The sequence below is a fragment of the Acanthochromis polyacanthus genome, chromosome 13 (assembly GCF_021347895.1).
Source record: "Acanthochromis polyacanthus isolate Apoly-LR-REF ecotype Palm Island chromosome 13, KAUST_Apoly_ChrSc, whole genome shotgun sequence".
Taxonomy (NCBI): Eukaryota; Metazoa; Chordata; class Actinopteri; family Pomacentridae; genus Acanthochromis; species Acanthochromis polyacanthus.
This window is the reverse complement of record NC_067125.1, coordinates 29,367,407-29,390,946: the sequence shown is the minus strand read 5'-3', so window position 1 is coordinate 29,390,946 and position 23,540 is coordinate 29,367,407. Positions and strand designations below refer to the sequence as shown.

Sequence of the window (23,540 nt, the reverse complement as noted above, 5' to 3'; positions counted from 1 at the left end):
CCACTGACTCAGTAAGATAAGCTGCTGACAAATTAAATCCATTTTAATCCCAGGTTTGGTTTCTTTGCAGAGTACATGATGGAAGTTTGCTTTTTTTAACCATGACAATGGATAATTTATCCAGTTTTTGTTCCCATTCAAAAAAAATTCTAACATCCTTAACATTAATGGAATATGGGTGAATATAGTACAACATTCACATTCTCCATCTGCCGTTTGAAATCCATTTTGTCAAACTGTATGTAAACATTATATGCTTCTCAGATGATGAAAACAGATATAGTCTTGACAGCAAACACATTCCTTAAAACTTACAACTTGTTTTCCTTGTGCTTTTTGGTTCACTTCCTTCCAATCAAAAACATAAAAGCCCTTTTACAACAAAATCAGTGGTGTGAAGTTACATTGCTGTTAAAATATGTATATACAAGTCTAAACTGAGCTGTGGTATGACTAGTCTGCCTTGATTGAAATCCATTCATCAAGACAGCACATACAATGACAACAGGAATGGATTCATATCCGACAGGTGTATAACCAACATTAAAAGACCAGAACAACTGATCCAGGGTGCATATTTGCACACATGCAAGTTACAGTCTCTGATGAAAGGAAGCAGGACATTCACAAACGAGAATATTTGTTCTCTGGTGAATCTGTTTATGAAGTGGTAAGAGGACACACGACACATACAGTCTAGTAAGCCAGGCTTTTTAGTTGTATTGTTCGATCGGATCTTTAAAAAGGAAAGTTCAACAAATGTGCTAAGTGAGCAGATATTTTAAAAAATCATTTTTACTGGAAGCACTGTTGTGTTGACTAACATTTAACTTGTTTCTTATTTCAGTATGTGAAAAGTATCCATGTTGCACCATTTGCCCCTGTCTGATAGAAGTCAGTTGGCTGCTAATAACAGCAATACTTCATCACTCATGCGAGCATCAAGGACGTTTGATACTGTGCTCATTGGGCAGTATACCTAATTGCACTTAAATCCATATGTGCCAAGGCAAGGCCTTAAACATGCATGTACTACCAACTACACAGCACTGACATTCATCTGTACCACACCCGAATTACAACCACTCCCACAGACATTTAACAATACTACTTCAGTGATCATCGTGAAGTACACAGGTAAGCTAGACCATCCACAGTCGAACATTAGTACCTATATTCTCTTGATGAAGCAAGCTACTACTTGGCAGGACAGTATTTGTCCCGATAAAAGTTCTGTTTGTTCCAGATAATGCTTATGGTACAATATAGCAGCACATCTTTTGAGTTTCTTAAGTTTTGTCAAATAATGTGTAAAGTTTATGCACCACAACTTCAAGTACCACAGCACAAAGTAACCTAGATGTCATACAGTACAACAGAAAGTTGAATCTTACTGTTAATATTGTATTGACTGAGTTATTAAACATCTGAGTTTAAATCAGCATGATAAGTGATATGTAGTGAATATTACATATCACAAAATCATGTAATATTTAGAAGCTATGGTTTCAATGTTTCGCATTTACACTTCCATTACAAAGCAAAGCAGGTCAGCTTCCCTGCAGTACACAATATAAACCAGCAGAAGGCTCCAGAGTACTACAACAAACCAGTGCTTGCCAAGAAGGAATACGGCTTGAACAGTGCAGTGGCTTTTTTGAAATAAGAAAAGAAGATACATTAAGAGGGGACATATCATGCTTTTTAGTTTCTTCCATTTCTATATTGTTAAGTCAGAAGTCTATGTTTTGTATTGTCAAAGTTCCAAAGCTCTGAACCAGTCTTTTGCAATGTTACCTTTACTTTCCCACTGAACTGATGTCTTATTCTTTGTCCATGCCCACAGAAAGACTGCTCTCTTTCCTTTGATGTTAAGTTTGTTCCGTGGGTTCTTTGTGTTGTCGACTCACATCCACACTTTGGTTCAGATTTGGGTTCAAACATTCAGATGTATTCGCAAAGCTGACGTTTAGAAAGACAAAAAAAAATAAAATTTAATCTGACTACTCGTGTTTTCATAGCTCTGGAGCCGGCAGAAGTCTGTGTGGAGTGGCAGCTTCTGGGCCAATTAGGACAGAGTGAGCTCATCAGGAGGAGGGCCGTGACTACAGCAGAGACAAAACAGCCTGTTTGAGACAGAGGTTAAGCTGAGGGACTGCATAAGTGGCCAGTGTAGGATAAATGAGATTTATAACTGTAATTCATGCAAAGATATAGCAATAAAGCATCAAAATAAAAATATAGACCTGGAAATTCATGATATTCCCCTTCAAACACTGTTGCATGCTCTTATGATGGACTAACTTGCCACTTATTGTGAACAATGCATTTTTTTAATTATAAAAAAAAGTATTATGACTAGGGTGAAATTTAATAGGTGCAGGTAATTATGCAGTCTGTGAATGTCCAAGACAGCAGACTGAACCCAGTATTGGGTTTTTTCCCCCACTCCCATTGTTTTTCCAGAAGAGTGGACGGTGCTTTGACCTTAGGAAGGTCATTAGAATGGAGAAGTGGGTGAGCGGACAGTGCCAGCCGAACTTGGGGAAATGTCTTCAGACTCAGTGGGGGAGAGGGCAGGGTTGGCACTGTAGGGGGCGCCGGCACCAATACTGTGTGGGAAGTGGGGAGTGGGCCTTACATCCTGGTGGCGTCTTCGTCGGAAAACTTGCTTCTCCTTATCAAGTGGCGTGGTCTGAGAGAGGGTGACACAGCAGCAACTGTTAGGTTCTCTACAAGACCACAAAGATGAGGAGTGATATTCACTCACTGAGGCATGGGGTAAATCTTATATGACACAATGTTAGCATGCAGTTAAATGTGAAAAGCTGCATTGGCCTCACAGCTCATCTCCTGAGAAAATGACAGACAAAGTCTTACTTCATCTTCATCTAATACAGTGATCGACAAAAACCAGGAAAAGCAACAAGATAAGGTCTGCCAGCGTCAGGTACGGTCTGTGGTAGCACTTCTTGTAAAGAAACAGATACGCTCATCATGTGAAACAAAGTCCACTTGCCCAATGAGTCACATGAACCCTCAAATGCAGCCTGCATTGCAGAAATGTAACTTATAATTAAAGAGCAAGGTGAACTGGACAACCAGCTGAGAAGAAACAGCCACAGCACTGGCGAGATAAAGTAAGGTGATAAAGTGATGGAACTGATGAGGCATGAAAAGGGCTTGATGGGCAATGAATCAAACCCTTGGTGGATGAGAAATGGAGACTGCCAGCACTTTGCCATGGAAGCACTCACTGCATTTTAGCACTATGCTGTGTCATACCTTATCCAGTACAATCCTGGATGCTGGTAGTGGTCCAAAGACCCTGACTTCTGGATGGTAAAGTCCTGGTCCAGCTGAGCAGAGAGAGATGAACGCAACTCAGGGAATCACCTTGAACTCAAAGCATCACTAACCCGATTAGCATTAAGGCAGCTCTACGTCTAGTTATAACTGCTGTCATGAGAAGCAAAAAAAAAAAAACTGGTAGAAAAATGTCATGTTACTGTCAACTGACAATCTGTGAAATGTCAAACATATTTTCTTTTGGCAACTGAGCGCTTAGTTTACCTGCAAGAAAACAGAAGTTCTGTATACTAGAAATATACGCTGGAGAGGAATGCAACCAAAAATAGACAACATCTCACTTCCAGAATATAGTTATTTATGTTCTGTGCAAATGCACTTCAAATGTAAAACTATTCAAGGTTAAAACCCCTCTTCAAGCATTTTTAAACCCCTAAAAACTCATCTCTGCATATCAAAATTGCATAATTACATTTTTTCCCATGAGAACACCCCTCTGCTTGACAGTGGCTTAGATGTACACCCCCTGTCAAAAGTTTTAGAACACTTTCTCATTCAAATAAATTAGAACCTGTCCTAGAACTTTTGACAGGGGGGGTAGCTCTACAGCATTGCTTTCTTTAGAATGGGCCAATTTGTGAAATCTTCACCATCTATTTCCACCTACTCCTCTGCCGCTCATTGTCTCTCAAACACACCAGCTCACCTTCAATTCTGCTCAAACACTATAAAACTACTGTATGCGACATAATGGCAAGTTGTAACATTGGGGTAATTCAGCCATGCATGCTTGACCCTGAAACAGTTCTGAAGAATAATGCTATGGAAAGCCAACCCCATAAGTTGGCAGCCCCTTTGGTTGGTTGCCCTGGATGAGCCCATATTTTTGAGACGGTCATCGATACGCTGCAGCTTCAAGGAAATATTTCTACCATGAGTAAAATAAGTAAAATAAGTCAATGCCATGTCTGTCTTCTAGCATATGAAAAACACCATATGTATGGAAGTTTAAAAAAAACTAATTTGATTTTCATCAGCTTTACATCATCTCTGCTGAATTCTAGTCAGTTACAGTCTTTGCAAGATCTCCTAACAAAAGTGCTGACAGTCCAGCCAAAAGAGGAGGATGAGAGGCCAGAGCAAATACAAAGATTGAGCAACAAGGCGCAAATGGATGAATGAATGTGTACACAGAATAAAGCAAAGGAGTTTCTATTTTGCAGAAGCAAACAATACAAGCTTCAACTAAAAATGACACCCAAGGCATAAAGAAAACGCCATAGCACATGGTAGGAATTAAGCAGCAGACGCATGAGAAACAATATGGTTTAGAGTTTGAAACTTAAGTTTTTTTCTCTTTTGAATGAGATTCAAATGTCATCACTGAAGGATGTTTATTTAAAAAAGAGCACAAATGTAATCTAGTGAAGCAGAGTTACATGCAGTGTCAGTGTGTGGAGGAGAGCAGATCAGTGCTTACTGTAATCACTGACACTCCTGCTGTAGTGCTGTTGAGTTTAGGACTGGTGTTGAAGTGCTTCTTGATTTTACCAGCCACAGGCAGCTGGTGCTTATTCTCTGACACACCATCATCCTGAAAAATACAAAGATTTGCTTCAGCAACTCGATCAGCTCTTTCACACTGCACATTCTACCTTACTCATATGTGTGCAGGTGATTCTGGCGAAAGGGTCGACTTCAAAAAGCTAAACTTACGTTGACCCAGGGGTGATCAAGCACCTTTACAGCTGTGTATCTTTGATCTGCCTCTACCTGCAGCATTCCAGTGATCAGAGCCTAAAGAGAGACGTGTTAGCCATAAGTATCCAGTACAATAATGTAATATAAAACCCCACCGCAAACGATGTCTGGCAGATTGTGGTGTTTTATATAGGCCATAATCATGGCAGATGCAGACAGCACTTTCAGACACAAACCTTGGCCATCTCAGATACATTGTCCCAGAATGGTGCAGGGAAATGAAGCTGGCCCTTTAAAATCTGTTCAAAGAGGGCCTCCTGATCTTCACCACTGCTGCTGAAATGAAATCAGTTTTTTTTATAAAGCTCAAACCAAGTTACACATAATAATGTATACAGAAGTGTTAAGCTATCTTGAAATACTTACAGTTATAATTAAAACCATGCAAGCAAGTTTATGTTTTTCATAAAGTAAACCTCCTGATACAGGAGCACATACCCACGGAAGGGAGGGAAGCCACACAGCAGAATGTAAGTGATGACCCCAGCAGCCCAAATGTCCACCTTGAGACCATATCTGTATTTAAAAAGGAACATAGTGGCCATCAGAGACACTAAACACGTCTGCATGTAGCAAGTCGTACTAAAATGTTTGATTCCTGGTCCTAATAATTATGTCGCAGATGGCTAAGGTGATGTAACTACTCTGACTCACCCTGTTTCAGCAACAATCTCTGGTGCTACATAAGTGGGTGTCCCACACACAGTGTAGAGGGGCCCATTGACGACAGTAGCCAAGCCAAAGTCGCCTAGCTTCAGAGATTTACTGCCATCGTTGTGCTCATACACCTGTGTAACACATGCAGTAAAGGAACATGAGAAAAGGTGGGCAGAAAGGTCACCAATTCAGACTCATCAGTGTGGTAAAGATTCCATTAATGTAAACAGCTTGGTGCAATAGTAAAATTAACCCCAAGTACAAAGACTTCACAGACCAAAATGCAATAAAACAGCAACTGCAACTACAGAAGGTCTCTACAGACAAAGAATTCTGAATATGTAAGAAGTTACAGTAAGAAAAGAAATTCACTTGCAAGTTGAATTACATTTGAGGTGAGCACATGAGTTTTAATCTTGGACCTTTAACTACACTTTAGAGTTAAAAGATAAAAAAAAATTTACACCAAGATGAGCCTTTTTTTTTTTAAAAAAAAGGGAAGTTTTATCAGTGTGTCATACTACCACAGTGAGAAAATCTAAAAAATACTGTGTATCTGTGTCATTTCATTTATTAATTTTCAGAATTTCACTGATTTATTTGACAGATGTTCCACATCTTATTTATCTTAGCTTTAAGCTTGTATGTATTTACAAACTGTCACAAAGTGGCAATGAAAATGGGAAGACATGCAACATGGACCTTTGAGGATTGAGTATGGGAAGCTTTTACCATGTAACTCCACTACAGAAGCTTTGTATAGTCATACTTACCAACAGATTTTCTGGTTTTATGTCTCTATGGACAATGTTGAGACTGTGCAGGTACTTGATAGCACTTGCCAGATTAAACAGCATACAGCTGGCATCTCGCTCTGTGTATTTGTTGGATGAAGTGATGGCATCAAAGAGATCACCCCCCTAGAGGAAAAAGTATTTAGAATGTGACAAAGACATTTTGGGGATTTGATATGAAGACATTTCGTTAAACAGGATAATCAATTCTAGATTAGTCTACAACGTATATGTCAAAAGTAAACCTCTAGTAAAAGAAAAGAACAACTTTGACAGAACAAATTTTCTTGAAATGTACTTTGGTTTTTGACAGCATAAAACTTTCACATCTATTCAGGTCAACTAAAAGTGTTTCCATACTATTAAGTATTGTCAGAACTAACAAATGTATAGTACCTTAACCAATTCCATTACAAGATAAAGCTCATTGTGGGTGTCCATTTCCTCAATTAAAAGTACGATGTTGGGATGCTTCACACGCCGAAGGATGGATACTTCACTCTGTATCATGTGCTCCTAAGTGATAAAAGAAATTTGAGCAAATGAGAATCTATCTACACTGTATAGTGAAAATATACATATTATATAAGTGTGAGACTGGGCAGCCCTCTTTTTTTCTTTTCTCGAGCAAATATGAAAGATAAACCAGTTTCAGAGAGAAATACTACTCAACTAGGATCATCTGATGCTGTTAGCGAAACATGAAAAAAAAACTGCATTTCAATCTTAGAGGAGACAGCACCATCTGCTGACCAATGAGGGAAATAAAACTGAATTAGCAGCAGATGACACATCACTGGTACATACCAAAAAGAAACGTAATCAGTTTTGATGGTGTGATAGCTGAAGTCAGCAAATGTAGAGTCAGGCTCACCTTTCCCCTGCATTTGTCTTTGCTGATGATCTTCAGAGCATACTCTCTTCCAGTGGATCTCTCCACACACTCTCGAACCACAGCAAAGTTTCCGTCCCCTAAAGTCCTCCCCACTTTGTACCTTTCTGCTATAGAGGGAGGAACTGTGGAGCAGTCATCCACTGGCTCAGCTGTGAAGTAAAACAAAAGAAGATATTTAATGTAGAAAGTATTATATACAGTGGCATGCTAAAGTTTGGGCAAAATTTGGTCAACATTTCTGTGAATATTAAGCAAGTAAAAGATGACTTGATTTCCAAATGGGATGAAGCTGACATATTTTTAAAATAGTTAAAGCAATTTTTATTTTATTTTTTTAAAATTACCATTCTTTATAGTTTCAAAAGAACTAAAGTGGAAAAGGGTCTGAAGCAAAACTTTGGCCAGCTGGCATGGTCACTACTTGAGCAAATATATCTTGTAAATGTTGTTTTGTTGTTGTTGTTTTTGTAGCCCATATTTGGGTTCTGCTTTCTGAAGTATTTTTGCTCCTTCTTCCTTTCAAAAGACTTGTATTTTTGGTCAGACTATTGGGCTGTATTACATTGAGGGTCTTCTAAAGCCCTGAAAATTTGCAAATATCTCAGTGAATCCATTCTTCCCTCTCCCAGTAAATTGCCACTGGCAGCAACACAAGCCCGAAGCATGATCCATCTCTGTTGAACAGATGGAGAGCTGTTCTTTTCATGAAATACAGCACCCTTTTTCTCTATACGTATCTGCGTTCACTGTGGGCAAAAAGTTCAATTATAAGGTCATCAGTCCACATGAGTTGTTTTCATAATGCATTAGGCTTGTTTTGACATTTAATTTTGTGGTAAGGATGCAGGGAATTTTTAATTCTGATTAATCTTTGTTGAAGGTCATATTTGTGCAGGTATTGCTGCATGGCAGAACAATGCAACACTGCTTCAGAGTCTGCTAAATCTTTCTGAAAGCATTTTGCAAAGGAAATTTTGATTTGCCTTTCTAGTAGTCCTATTGGCAGTTATCTCAACAACTGCCACCATTCCTTGTTAACAGTAATTTCCTAAATACATATGAACTGATGAAGTTTACTGAAAACACTTAGCTACCTTCTTTTAGCATTCTCCTGCTGTGCGGCACTCAGTTCTTTTAATTGCTAGGCTGCTGCTTAAGGAAGCACATGGCTGCTAATTTTTGGAGCAAGATTTGAAGAGTCAAAGTATTTATAAGGCTTTCAGGTGATTTCCATCACGTTTCCTAGCAATGACTGAACAGACTATAGCCCTAAAAAGATGATTAAGGTCAGTTAGTTAAGACAGATAGACCTTAAGAGCTTGGTGAAAGTTGTCTGACAACTATGAATGTTTGCTCAGAAGTTTGAATAGTGATCATTTCTTTCTTCCCACTGCAATCTGTGAAAAACAAACAAAAATCGCCACAAATTTTGCCGTTTCATCCTTAACTTTATACCTTTTGATCATCACTTTATCATCTACTAAACTATTCAGAGTTAACACAGTAACAGTATTCATTGCCATGCATACCATTGTAGAAGTCTGTATGTTACTTGCAAACAGTCTTGTTCCAGTATGTTAATGTTTTATTTGATATCTTACCTTCACTGCCAGGCCCGTCTCCTTCATCCATTGAGCTGCATACCTTGGTAGAGGCTAGCGAGAGTGAAGACCCACTGTGCTGAGATCCCTGGAAAGAAGAGACAGCAATAGTGTGAGAATGAAATGACACACTGTTGCACTTGTTTTACACAAACTTTAGAGAAGGCAAAAGCGTGTAAAAATGTGATTACAGCCAGCTTACACAAAGCCCATTTGTTCCACTCTGCTAGCCTTGAGCATGCAGTCTGAGATGAGATAGAAATAAATTAAGCATGGTGGAACATTATACTAATCTTTCCACCAGTGTAAAGTCTGGCATGTATTTCTCAAAAGGACAGAAAATAATATCCTCCACCACAGCGGCATCACGATCTCCAGCCAGGCCAGTGGTTAATTAATAATGGTTTCACTGATAGTAGAGTGCTACACAGTCTGAGAATTTGCTACCCCTTCTTCAGATTTATGACAATCACAGATAAATTGTCTTGCTGGATTATAGAAAATGTTTCATTCAAAATTTATCTCAAAAAATTATGCTAGTTGTCAAGTTAATTAGGAGAGCTCCAAATCCAGTGCCATTTTGGTGTTCTGTTTATTCTCTTAATTAATTCATTATAATAAAAGGCTGCAGGTGTAGAACTTTACAATGCTTTAGGCTTTCTTCACCGTTATAAAGTTACTTTCTAGTTAATAGTACTCTGCTGAAGTTGTTTTCAATTGAAAAAGTTGCTCATTAAATCTAGTTTGAAATTTCAAACATTTTTTTTTACTGTCAATCTTGCTACTACCATCATTAATGCATCACTATTATTCATCTTTTTGTATTCATATATACGAATATATAATTGTATGTTTAATCAGACATATTTCACTTAAGTAACAGAAACCAGGCATAGAATGTGCAGCACACAACTTTTGCATGTTCAGAATTAATGTCTACACCAGTTGAGTGTTCACACATGCATTCAGAGGGACTTTGTTTTTGATAGACATATAGAAACATTTTTAAAGGGATAAGATTTCTGTAACTTTCCTTCATTAGTGACTAAAATAGTGTATGTAGAGTGCAAATGTTTTGGGTAATGTACGTAGCTCCTTGTATTTTTCAGCCTTGATAAAGAAAGAATATAATTTAATCTTTGGAGTCTTCAGTTAAAAAGCAAGCAAGGACTCTCATCTCATATCTTGTTGTACGACTGTGTCCTCATGTCCAGGCAAGGGAAACAGACAATCAGAAAGTGTCAAGAGGGACAGGTGTGAAGTGGGCTGTGAATATTGTTTTCACACAGTTACACTTGATTGCTTTTTTGGGGGGGAAGCCATTTTTAAGGTGAAAAGCAATAAAGCATCGAGGTGTGGAGGCCGGAGAAACTAACGTGATACATAAAAACACGCTTTGAGACATGGCCACAGTGCACATGCAAGCACAATTAAAATGCAAGGCACGCTGCCTTTGGAGAGAGTTGTATTGATTAAAATAGGAGCTATCTGTTCCATCAGAACACTGTGAGATGGACGTCTGAAAAATGCCTTTGGCGTAGACATAATGTGAGAGACTAAACAGAATTGAGACAGGATCCTTAGAACTGACTCAGGGGAAAGCACTCAAATTATCCCTATTTACACAGTTTGTTTGCTTGGTTGGAAAATTAAAATACAACAGCATTCCATACAAATGCAGCCTGTGCTAACAGAGGAATATTTCTGGACACATGTTTATGAGAGTCGAGATTTACATGTGTAGAGAGAGAAGTCAGTTTCAAATTACACGACTGCCAAACAACACGAACAAATGGTGAGGTAAACAAGTCACTGCAGTGATTATCTTGTGAAGGCTGACACATATTTGCTTGGCAATATCTGGAAAGTTCATTCTGATCAATAAACTTCAATGTTTATGTTTAATCCCATGCGGGTACAACACTATTAAGTATTGTTTGATGATGATAAAAATGGTAATTTCTTCTTAAAGCCTTTACGGTATGGTATATATACACATGACATCATCCAAATCTTTACCTTACTACAGAAGCATCAATTTTTATTACCTGTCGTCTTCTGAGGCTAGCTGGACTGGTTGGAGAAGGGCTTGGAGACTTTCCAGAACGAGGTGTGGACAGCTGACTGCCTGCAGTGCCATTAGCTGATTGTACAGATGATTGACATCAACACAATGATTAAATACTACAGAACAAACCAAAACATACTTGTTACACATAATGTATACATGTACTCCAATAAGAATACAGTGTGAAACTTAAGAAAAGAACACAACATATGCCTTTGTTTCTTTATGTTGAGGCATAACACGCATGCACACGTGTTTATCTTATTTTCTTGACATTTTTGCCTTTATTGGACAGTTACAGTGAAAAGAGACAAGAAATGTGGGAAGAATGAGCAGCGGATTGATGTAAAGTATGGTCATTATGCACACACACTTACCTGACCCAGTAGATGAGGGAGACTTGCTCCTGCGGGACATACCGCCCCCTCTTGGGGAAGAAAGACTGTGCCCTGAAGGGAGCCGACCATATGATGCAGATTTTGCCACCCTGCATTCTGTAAAGAAAGACAGACATAAACATGTACACCTGCAACAGCAACATCTTTCCAGGTTGATAAATGGTTGCTGTGACAGTTTAAGGTGCTGTTACTGTTCCTTCTTGGAAACATCATGAAAAAGGACCATTTTCTCTTGGGCCTAAAATCAGAGGTACAAACTCTGTGATGGCATTTTGACCAGCACACTCAAAATACAAGCAACCAAATCCACGACTGAACAAAACTAGGTGAGTTAATGAAAGTAATGCTATGGTTTTTCATATCATCTGCACTCAGTGTCAAGCAATTTTTACTCCAGTGTATTTTCTATGTTGTCACCACACCAAATGGAGGTACAAATGCTGTATTCAATCAACCAATCTATCAAGATTTATTTATAGAGCACTTTACAACAGTCATGGTGACCAAAGTGCTTTCCAGTTAAAAACAAACATTAAAATAAGAAATAAAAGCAGATTAAAAGAAAGCAACATATCAGGAAAATAAAATCTGATAAAACTGGATAAAATAAGATAAAATAGAATAAAATAAAATGAAATAAAATGTCACCATATTACTGTATATTAAAAGCCAGTCTGAAAAGATATGTTTTAGCCGTGCTTTAAACAAGCCAAAGTCAGTGATGGTGCGAATGTCGGGAGGCAGTTTGTTCCAGAGTCTTGGACCAGCAACTGAAAAGGCTCGATCCCCCCAGTGTTTGTACCTGGCCCTTGGGACTTCCAGAAACAGCTGGCTAGAGGATCTTAACTCCCTGTTTGGGTTTCGGACAGAAAGATGCTCGGTTAAATAAATAGGCGCAAGACCTTTCAGGGCTTTAAAAACAAAAAGTAAAATTTTAAAATCAATCCTAAAAGAAACTGGAAGCCAGTGGAGGCAGAAGAGGACTGGGGTGATGTGCTGAAGCCTTGGAGTGTTCATGAGGAAACGAGCTGCCGCATTTTGCACCAACTGGAGGCGGCTCAGGGCAGACTGGGAAACACCGACATAAAGGGCATTGCAATAATCTATGTGTGAGCTAATAAAAGCATGAATAGTCCTTTCCAGGTCGGTGCGACTTAAAAAAGACTTTACTTTGGATAAAAGACGTAGCTGATAAAAACTGGCTCTGACCACACTGTCAATCTGTTTTGTGAAAGCAAAACTGTTGTCAAAAATGACACCGAGATTCTTTACAGATGGTTTTAACTTCGAAGACACAGAGTCTGAAAATGCAAGAACATTGTCCCCAAATAAAATGTAGTCTGTCTTGTTCTCATTTAAATGGAGGAATTTTTTTCCCAGCCATAACTTGATGTCATTGATACAATTCATGAGGGACTGAAGGGCGCCACTTTTGTTAGGGAACACCGGTAAATACAACTGTAAATCATCGGCGTAACAGTGAAATGTTAAATTTAGCCTTGCTATTATTGAACCTAGTGACAACATACAAAGGGAAAAAAGCGAAGGGCCCAAGATGGAGCCCTGGGGAACTCCGCAAAACAAAGAGGCAACAGAGGAGGACAGGTCGCCAGTCATAACAGAAAAAGTCCTGTTGGTCAGGTAAGACTCAAACCACTTGAGTGCAGTACCACGGATGCCAACAAAATTATTTAAGCGAGACAAGAGAATAGAATGGTCGACTGTATCAAATGCTGTGTCCAGGATCTCAGAACAAGCTGAGTAAAAAGATGACAGGAAGCTGTCTGGGCATCCAGTAGGATTAATTCCATCCCAAGTATAGAACTCGGGAGTCCATAAAAGCAGTCTCAAACTCTGCAGCTGTTGAAGGAGTAATAATCCGACGGCGAGATAATGGGACAGGAGGCTTTCCTACAGGTGGAGGAGCAAGAACTTCAAAAATAACTGGGAAATGATCTGAGATGGGAGTCTCAGATATTTCAACAATTGACACCACAAGTCCATGGGAAATAATCAAGTCCAATGTATGGCCAAGACTACAACCCTCTGACATGGACAAATGAAAAGTTAAGGACTAACTGGAAGTTTGTCAGTCTGATCTACTGTAGGTTATATGACATAATATTGTGTTGTCTGATGAAGTCTGGCCTATACATTTTACACACAAACATCTTACATGAGAAAAAGTAGAAGAGTGGAAGGTGGCTGTAACACCCTATACTGTGCATGAGCAACTCTTTTAATAGACTGACCTGAAGCTGTAAAATCAGAAGAAAGAACACAGGTATGAGTACACATTTGCAAGAAGCACAGCGATAATCAATCCATATGTTTACAATGTTCTGCACTTTCTTGTGCCACAAAGGTAAAACTAAATACAATATACAACATAAATCCCTAGGAGTTGGCACGATGTTGTATTCACTGAGCAATTCAAGTTGCGAAAGTACACTTACCACTTTCATCCAAGTTGAAGTCATCTTGATATCGGAACTTTTCAGGGCCACAAGCAAAGAATATATCATCGTCTCCAAAAAAGTCCTGAAGGCAGGTGACCTGGTAAAGATAATGTTTGTCAGCTTTAGTCCACAAACAAGCTTGATAATGGTATCCTATCTGAGCACTACTAGGCATAATACTTACTCCAAACAGAGCACCATTGTCTTAAAATACCTCACACATACTAAAATAGAAGAACAAAAAAATAAATAAATCTTGAAAGCAGCATCAGTCTTGGTCACACACATGCAAAACTGACACTGTGCTGCTGAACTTTCAAGCTGATTTGGAGGAGAATCAGTATTTCAATGTGGGAAGGTACAGCATGTATAATAGTACAACAATGGCGTGGTGAACACTGACTATACAAACTGACATTTACATATGACACCAATCATGATGTCAAAATAATAACAAGCTACATCTGTGCATTCAAAGGATATGGTGACTTTTGTAGTATCATTCACAACATAGAGATTATTATGGATAATTGTCTCTGATCAAATGTTGTTATGGATAATTTCTGAGACTGAAAATGAAAATGACATTTTTAAAAATTGAGAAAGCCAATGAATTGAAGATATAGGACAGCAGTTGAGCAGACACGAAATCCCATACTCAAATTGTCCAGAATATGGAGTAAAAATGAATGCTCCAGTGTGTATGGCATATAAATAATGGAATTAATTGCTCGTATTACTCTTGCAACAACCCACAGATGAATGTGTCTTTAGGGTAACTACTATGAAAAGCTCATTTTAAACCTCTTGGCACTGTCTGCCAATCAATAAGTTTCAATCCCTGGTGGGACAATGAGTTAATTGTCTTCTGTGGTCATGGATTATTCAAGATAAAATCATATTACACAATGTTTAACACAGGTCATCCATTCAGGGAGCTGATCATGTCAGCACACAGTGGTAATGTTTCTAAAATGGAAGCACTTTCACACTGTACTAGATTTTCTTCATATCAAGAGAATTCTTGTTGAAATGGCTTGGTTATCACATAGAACAGAATCACTTTATTCATCCCCGAAGGGAAATTCAGTGTTATTTTTGGTGATCTCAATAATAACAGAATGTTGCTCATGGTTTTTGAAATAGAGAGACTGAAAACCTGAGTGAATGCCTCAGCTACTTTCATTAATCCAGATTCCCATTTCATTGACTGCAGCGTCATACATAAATGCAGAGGATTCCTGATCTTCTCCTAAAAAAGGCTGTTGGTGTCTACGGCTGTGTACCAGAGAATGTAGTGCTCCTCTTTTCATTGTTTTCTACAGGAGGGTGAACTTTGCAAAAAAAAAAAAGTGACCCCATATTGACACCTCTACTTTAGTACCTAGTCTGCAAGATCACAGATAAAAACTGAGCTGCTGCACAACATCACGTGTATTGTTGAGCAAGTGCTGGCAGCTTATTAACACAATGTTTGCTAAAGAGCAAACAAGAAGCAGCAGAAGCAGTGTTGTAATATGTGTTTATTTCAAGTGGGTTTTCTCCATCAGCCTGGCAAGTGAGAAAGCTGAGCTGCATGCCAAATACAGCCTACAGATTTCCACAGACATACAATTAAAAACAGATGAAATTCTATCAAACAAAGAGAAGGTTTTACAATAATTTCTCTTAAACTACATTACATGAGATACTGGATATGCAAGTGTGACATTCTGTATAAGGTCAAGTTATAGTAGTGCCACCAAAAATGTGCTAGATACAACTAACTGAAATTATAGATTAAGCATAAATGATAAATAATTCAGAGTGCTAAATGTTGGTATTTATTCATTATTAATTGTCTCATCATTAAGAAGGATGTCAAGTTCAGCAGGAGTCTAAAATGATGACTGAAGTGCTGAGACACAGCAAAGAAAACCAGATGAAAAGTCAACACAGTCTCTCAAACCCACAATATTAAATGTCATCACCCTTGTTATCATCCAGCTTAGCACTGATGTAGCAACATTTTGGTTTCCACTAAGAAACTAAGAAATGTTCAATGTACTAAGAAATGTACAATTTTAAATTTGCAGAATAAATTATATGCTTTATCCTAAATATTGAACTGTTAGATTACTGACTGCGCAAACAGATTGGTTTATCAGTATCTTGTCACCAAAGCACGTTCAGACATCCAAAGGTCATTCAGTCACGAAATCTTAAAATAAACACTGAGCACAAAGGGGGGGAGGTTAACATTGCCTTTTTCACTGCAGATGCCCCACTCTAACATCCCCTGCCCCCAATTTGTCCTCCCCTTAAAAAAAAAAAAAAAAAAAAAAAAAGGACTGCAAGATCCCACAGGGAGGAGCTGCACAGCTGTTGCCAAGGAGACCAAACAGAATCACAGCTTAGTTTGAGACAATGAAAGGAACATGGCTACTTTACCGTCCACTGGCAGATTATATCTGGAGCTTCGAACTGTGCAAAATTCAGACAGTAATTACAGTGTATGTCACCATGTGTTGAGGTAAAAATGGAAAACCACAGAGCATCTTCTTACAGTGGTATGAGTCCAAATCTGGCTTCAGTACTCTGGTAGGTGCCATCTCTGGTAACTCCCAATCTTAAATTCCTTACTAAAAGTAAACATGTCTGTAACTTAAAGTTAAAATAAGCAATATTCAAAAGATGAAAAAGCTACTGATAGAGAAAATATAGATTACTTTATGTAAGGTCAGGAGTCAAAAGCAGTTAACGAAATGTTTCATATACTGTGCATTTTTAATATTTACCTTTTAAATAAGAGTCCAAGGAAATGAGAAACCTCAAACTCATGATGGAGGAGCATAACTGGGGCAATTGTGAATGTGATGCTTTATATTGATTATTTCTGGCTCAGTGACACAGCAGCTCCATTAGGTGTACCATCCGCCACACACACACACACACACACACACACACACACACACACACACACACACACACACACACACACACACACACACACACACACACACACACACACACACACACACACACACACACACACACACACACACACACACACACACACACACACACACACACACAATTCAGAAGCATTCTGTGCAAATATTGATCACCTGGTTTGTATCTATGGCTTCCACAAGCACAAGTGGTGCCTCTGACATTCAGTCCGGTAAAGATTCTGTATTACACATTGAGAACAGAAATCTGCAATAAAAACAACTCTGCCTGTGGACAGGTGGAACTCTCCAGGTTGCTGAAGCTCCCTTTGAAGAGGAACACCGAACACCAAGCATGCCAGAATGAAGACTAAGCCTGACTTCTTGTTTTCAAATGGCTCCAGTTTCATTTTATATTAGCTGCCTTTATTTTTAGTTTGTTGTACCAAGAATCAAATCAGGTCTGCTGCAGAAATTTGTGACGCAACTGCAGTTCACCTAGAGCCAGATCACACCCACAACCTAACCACAAATCAACATGTCAGAAGTCTGTTGTATCACCAGCAGATGATCATTTTGTAGGATTATCATTAGCTGGAAATAAAAAAAAAAGTAAATAAACGCAAATATGGTACCATTGCACCATTGGAAACAAATGAACACATATCTTGCATAAATGTAGCTCATAGTATTCATTTTAGGTGTTGTTAAATTGACACAGAATGCTACATTCAAGCAAAAACAGCAACGTCCACTTTAGTTCAAGCATAATTTGTAGGTTGATACACCAAAAGTTAACCCAAAATTATAATAAAAAATAATCTTCTCTGTTCCAAACACAATGGCTCGCTGAGCAAGTCACTGCTTTGTGTTTATCAGCCAAAGCACAGCAGTAGGTGAGAGCAAAGCCAGACAGTCTCCCTATCGCTTTCATCCTCATTTCTTCTCTTCAGTTACAGAAAGATGCTTAAACAATAGCAGGTTTTAAAAATGTCCCTCAGCAGCAAAAATACCAGTTAACAGTGACTGTATTTTGTTTTACATTAAATGGCTTTTCTTCTAACAAGAAATGCCCAATTCATAGTGCTAAAGTCGCACCAAAAGACATTTAATTTTTGATAAATATTTTCAATGCCATTTTTATCAGGCATTCTAAAACGAAAAAGCCCAGTATTCCACTAACATCATCAAATTGCAGAAGAATGACACTTAATCCTCATTTCAAGACAATTTCTGACACAGCAGTTCATGTTGCAGTAAGCAGCTCCAGTAAGCAGCTCCACAGACAATACATCTGTGGTATGAGCAAAAACCAAAAGAGATTAAGTGTGGGCACTGGAGGCCAAACCAGGAAATAGAAGAGTCAAGGTCAACGTGAAGAAATGAATTGGAAAACATTAGTTTGGTTCTGCTCTGTGGCACATAGGGCACCATAAATCTCATAACCACTTCCACTCTGTATCCAATTTCTAAAGCATGAATGGGCTATATAATCACATCCACTGACACATCATTTTTACATGGAGGATTAAGCCTCTGCTTTCATGCACTGATGTGAAGCCAAGCAGTCCTCGGGTGGTTGCTGGCATCTATTTTCAACAAGAAGTGTTGACTAACACACTGAAAAGTTAGCAGCATCCATAATACAATTACAGTGGAGAGCTATATTGACTACAAAAGGGATGAGAATGCCATAGACCTACTCAGTCACCCTTTGCTCTATCTCACAAAAAACAACAGGGTCACAGCAGGCCGAATAATGTTTTCTTTCCTCAAAGATAGTCTGTGGGGTGTGGGTTTCTTGTTGCTCTGTACCTTACAGTATGTTTGTGCTATTTTCAGCATGGATGATGTTTTATTAATCATATTCAATCAGTTATTAAGGCGTATAAAGTCTATCCCTCGAACATTAACTTGGCTGTGTGAATGTGGCCTAGTTAAACCTGACTTCATGGCAGAACACCATTATAGAGTGACTCAGCAGTATGGAGGGATTGCAGCCATCAAGCAGAGCCACCGCTAAGCACATCCACAAATAGGAACACAATCAGGAGTCCAAAATACATTTCTTAATTAACAACAAATCATAAAATCTTTTGCAGAAAACAAAAGAAGGATTTAACAGAATGATATCACCAAATAATCATAAAAAACATACAACACTACTGCAATTGTACTAATACGATAAACAAAATGTGTGACAAATAGCTATTCTTTTATAACTACATGTATATAGATAATTTGTTAGCCATGTTTGAATTTTTTAATACACTGAAAATGAAAGCAAATTTGCTAAATTTGCAATATTTGAATATCAACATATGGAACAATCAGCACTTAAGTATAATTATATTTTCTACTGATATATTCTACATGTTCCTACTATCCCCTTTGCTGCTGTAACACTGCTAATTTCCTCACCATTAATAAAGGCTTACCTTATCTTAATTATTTCCATTGTCAGTAAATGTCCGTCTCAGGACCAAATGCACAAGCAGGTCATTTACCAAAGGTTAAACACCCATGAAAACAGGCACTTTGATGCCAACGGGTACTTATTTGGCCATCTGGAGGCACAACATGGCACAAAGTATAAAAAGCAGAGGAACTATGGCTCAGAGCTACATTACCAAGAATATACCACACCTTATATATCATCAAACCAGTGAAATAAAGAAGCAACTGAAGAATTAGTCGAACCAAAGAAAGAAATTTTTAAAGTTAGATGTACAGGGTGGGCATCTAACTTTCATCTATTGCAATTTTATGATCATCTGTGTTTTGCTTAACAGGCTCTATTCCTAAAATAATCTAGAGGATTTGTGAAGGCAGATTTGTTTGCTGCTGTGAAAATCCCCAACTGTTCCACAACATTACACAATGGGTCCAATCCTGAGATTATACATCAGCCATGTGCTCCATCTTGCTGCCATGTGTATAGTAAGGCTGATAGACCGAGCACTGCATCTGCGAGCCCTCTCACAATACACCTACAGTTCTGACATCACTACTGCACTGCTCTGCCGCAGAGGCTGTTCCTTAGCAACCAGATCAGGAAACCATTTCACCATAGAAACTGTCACAGGAAACTACAAAATATTTTTTTTTGTCATAAGAATACTAATATAGAATGCACATGATAAAATTTTTGAATATGTTCATTCAAAGAGCTGACTATTCATGTTTGGTGTTCAGTGAATTCTTTCTGCAGTTACTATTACAATATGAGCCCTTAAAGCAAAGCACATCCCCTATGACAGCAGTAGTTTCCAGACAAATGTTGATTCAAGTAGTGAAGTGCATGTGTAGACTAAGGTGTACAGTAAGAATAAGATTCTTGCACCAAGAACTATCAATGTCAAACAATGTAAATAAAGACTACTATATAAACTTTGATTTAATCCATAGACATTGGGGGCCAAAAAGCACACAAGTAGCTTGTTGTTTAAGTGTTAAGTCACTGATCATATTGTCTGTCCAGTAATAACTCAGTAAGTGAATATATTTTTAATAGTGTTCTACTGTTGGTTGGAATATGAGATGGAGTCCTAGAAACCCACTTCTCATAATACATTTAGCAAATATTCCCAGCTGACTTTTAACCTACTGGGCTGCCTCCCTCTTTGGGTAAGGAAGCAATCTCAGAGACATGAATGAAGAACAGACCAGACCATCTCCAAGGTCAGCTGCAAAGTTCATTTTCATGGGCAAATGTGTACTATTTGTCTCATGTGGAATGTTGTGAATTGAACAGTAAAGAGACAGTAACACAATCTGGAAGTCAGAATGTGAGAATATTTAAAATCCAATCAGAGAACATGTAAAACCTAAGCAGCAGAATACATATCTCGATACCCAAATTTATGATATCTTGGTATCGCACACAGCAGAGCTAACTCATTCACAAAGGCCATGCCACTCTCATTTCACTTTAGTCAACAAAAGCATCCTTCCGTCTCTCCCACTTGTGAGCAATTAATGTTTAAGTGGTGGACGGAAATGCATAAGATAATCGCACCCTCTCAGGTATAGAGCACTTACAGTGGTTCTGAATGGCCTCCTTCCATGATTTTTAAATACAAACATTCAGTCTCAGTTCTTTAGCTTGAATTAAGAATACAGTATACATCAGATTGTGAAATAGGGTGACAATTTAATTTAACCTCTAAAAACCTGCTGTCCACATATGTGGACATGTTTTTGTTTTTTGATTTTTTTTTTCCCCCCAAAAGGGCATATTGTTAATACTAATAATTATACTAATATTACTACTTCTATTACTATTACTACAAATAATAATAATGATAGTAATTACAATGTAAATCTAGACAAATGTTTTTTATATATATATATATATATATATATATATATATATAATGTAATAAACATAATAATCAGATATTAGATATTATCCAGTTATTATATTTATTGGTTACTCCTTATCCCAAGTAAGTAGAAAAAATCTAAAATGCAAACCAAAACAAAGCTCGGGTCTTAGGAGGAGAAATGAATTGAATTTACTTTTTCAGCAACATAGCTTGCCACACAAATATGCAGCCAGCTCCATCAATTGCAAGGACAACCAACAGTTACATCAGACTGAATTTAATATAAATCTAGCACATCATGCAATTTCAATGAACTTTAAGTGTTTACCACTAACTGGTTCCTGAAAGGCACAGTTGTGTGTTGCATGGGACTCCTGAGATGTATGTTTGCTTTATCTTCGAGTAACTACAGCACTGAAAGTTAGTAAACAACTTATGCTGTAGTTATGAGATGAATTTCCCTAGACAAAATCTATCACCTTACAATGAGAGCTTTTTGGTTATGTTTTACACTCCCGATGTCACTGGATAATCTGAATGTTCCTTTTATACTGCACTTGGCAACATAATTTTACCAAAATTGGAAGTCTTACAAATGAGCACACGAGAGTTTCACAAAATCAACACTTTAAAAATAATAATTTAACACCTACCGGTTTGCCGTCAACAGTATATAGTCTTTTGACGACTCCAGAGTCCAGCTTGATGGCATCAGTGATGTCAGTCATGACTTGCTCAAAGGAGTGTGCAGTCTTCTTGTTGAGCAAGACCCGTACGGCCTTGCGAGGCTTAACTCCACTGCGGACAATTGTTACCAATTTGGGCCTAATGAAGTCCTTGTTCTCCCTGGTTTCTGGGGATCCAGCCTTGGCACTGCCAAGGGAAGAAGGATCACGGACAGACACAGCAGTCCGAGCACCAACTGACCAGTTGGGATTTACATTCTTTGTGTAGTCCAGCATCTTGTAGGGTTCTATGGATGCACAAACATAGCTCTCTCCTGCAGAAAATCAAGACACATTGACAGATTTTCTATCAGACACGCACTGCATAAAAAAAAAAAACAAAGATCGCAATATGCTGCAATACTGGCTATCTATGCAATTTAAGACTGAGGACGTTATATGTTTCGTTTTAAGTATGCATCGGCCATTCTGGTGGCATTAGTGACATATGATCTTGTATTATTTCATATAAAAATATGCAGGGCAAAATAACAAGTACGCAGGAACACTGCTCACCTTCCACCAACTGGTCCATGCTAGTAATTCTTGTTGTCCCATCAATGGTATATATGGTCCGTACCCCTTGGGGCAAGTTGACATTGTCTGACAGAGATCTTGTGAGGTCAGCCAGGAGTGCTTCAATGGATCTAAATCTCTCCTGAGAAATGGCATACACAATCCCTTTGAAGTAACGGTCCCCATTGCGGTAGAAACGAATCTTCTTGGCCTTCTTTTCTGAGCTCAGTGCTTGGAGTGTCCTGGTTCTGTACAGGCTGCAGTGAGCGCTATGAGTGGGACTGGGGAGCCCATTCCCCCTTGAGCCCCTTCGGGTGTATCTCTGTGCCTTGTCCCGTTCATCAAAGTGCTCCAGCTCCATGACTGTGTACTGCTATTACACTCTAAATAATACAGGGAGAATGCTTACAATTTGAATAAGCTCTTTAACTTGTACATGCATGTTTTATTAGCGCAATTATCTTCTGTGTCAGTCTAATTGCTTTTACACCTGATACAGCACTGACACAAGCTTTGATGCTGCAACTGCTGCTCATAGACACATTATGAAGTAACATGTCACACCCATTTCATGCTCCATGGCGTGTCTCAATTCAATCTTACAAAATTTACATTTATTTGCAGTGCATAGTACAACATTAACAAAATACGCCTGTTTGAAGATCTTGCATAAAGCTCATTGAAAGGTAAGCATAAAAAAAAAATACAAAACAAGAAAAACGACAATGAACAGGATTCTTGGTATCGGTGCAGTCTCTTACCTTTGAGGTGAGGACAGATTCAATCAAACGCGTTTCTATAGGCGAAACGTGTCTCAGATAATCTTTTATTTGTTTGATGCCTTGGATGAACCATGCGTCCCTTTGTTGCCTCTGTGATGCTGCTCTGCCTCCCTGCCGTGTGTCTACTCTGCTGTGTGCTCACATGCGGATTGGAGGCAGGGCTGTAGCCGGTGTCCTCCACCCTCCCCTACTCCTCTTCCATTGCAGTGATTTACCGGACCGCTCTGGTGTCAGTCTTGCGCATTCACAGCTCCGCCGGAGCGCACCCTCACAAACAGAGAGACCCTGATGCGTATTAAATGAGATGCGCGTTCACG

At 38.6% G+C, this 23,540-nt stretch overlaps 1 protein-coding gene across 4 annotated transcripts; it reads right to left on the bottom strand.

The window, feature by feature from the left end:
* Positions 1-25: 25 nt before the first annotated feature.
* dclk1b (doublecortin-like kinase 1b) lies at positions 26-23,473 on the bottom strand. Of its 4 annotated transcripts, none has more exons than XM_022189174.2 (17): positions 23,203-23,473; positions 22,442-22,824; positions 21,854-22,200; positions 13,940-14,039; positions 11,463-11,579; positions 11,066-11,160; positions 9,018-9,105; positions 7,396-7,565; positions 6,918-7,037; positions 6,501-6,647; positions 5,725-5,858; positions 5,509-5,586; positions 5,247-5,346; positions 5,026-5,106; positions 4,790-4,903; positions 3,286-3,359; positions 2,517-2,695 (listed from the first exon to the last, which is right to left on the bottom strand). In XM_022189174.2, the coding sequence occupies exons 2-17, from the start codon at positions 22,800-22,802 to the stop codon at positions 2,638-2,640; spliced, it is 2,184 nt and encodes a 727-aa protein (XP_022044866.1). In that variant the 5' UTR covers positions 22,803-22,824; positions 23,203-23,473; the 3' UTR covers positions 2,517-2,637. The 4 variants fall into 4 exon arrangements, with proteins under 4 accessions (XP_022044864.1, XP_022044865.1, XP_022044866.1 ...); XM_022189175.2 differs by having other exon boundaries at positions 5,247-5,343; XM_022189172.2 differs by lacking the exon at positions 3,286-3,359 and having other exon boundaries at positions 26-2,695; positions 23,203-23,470.
* Between the last annotated feature and the right edge of the window lie 67 nt (positions 23,474-23,540).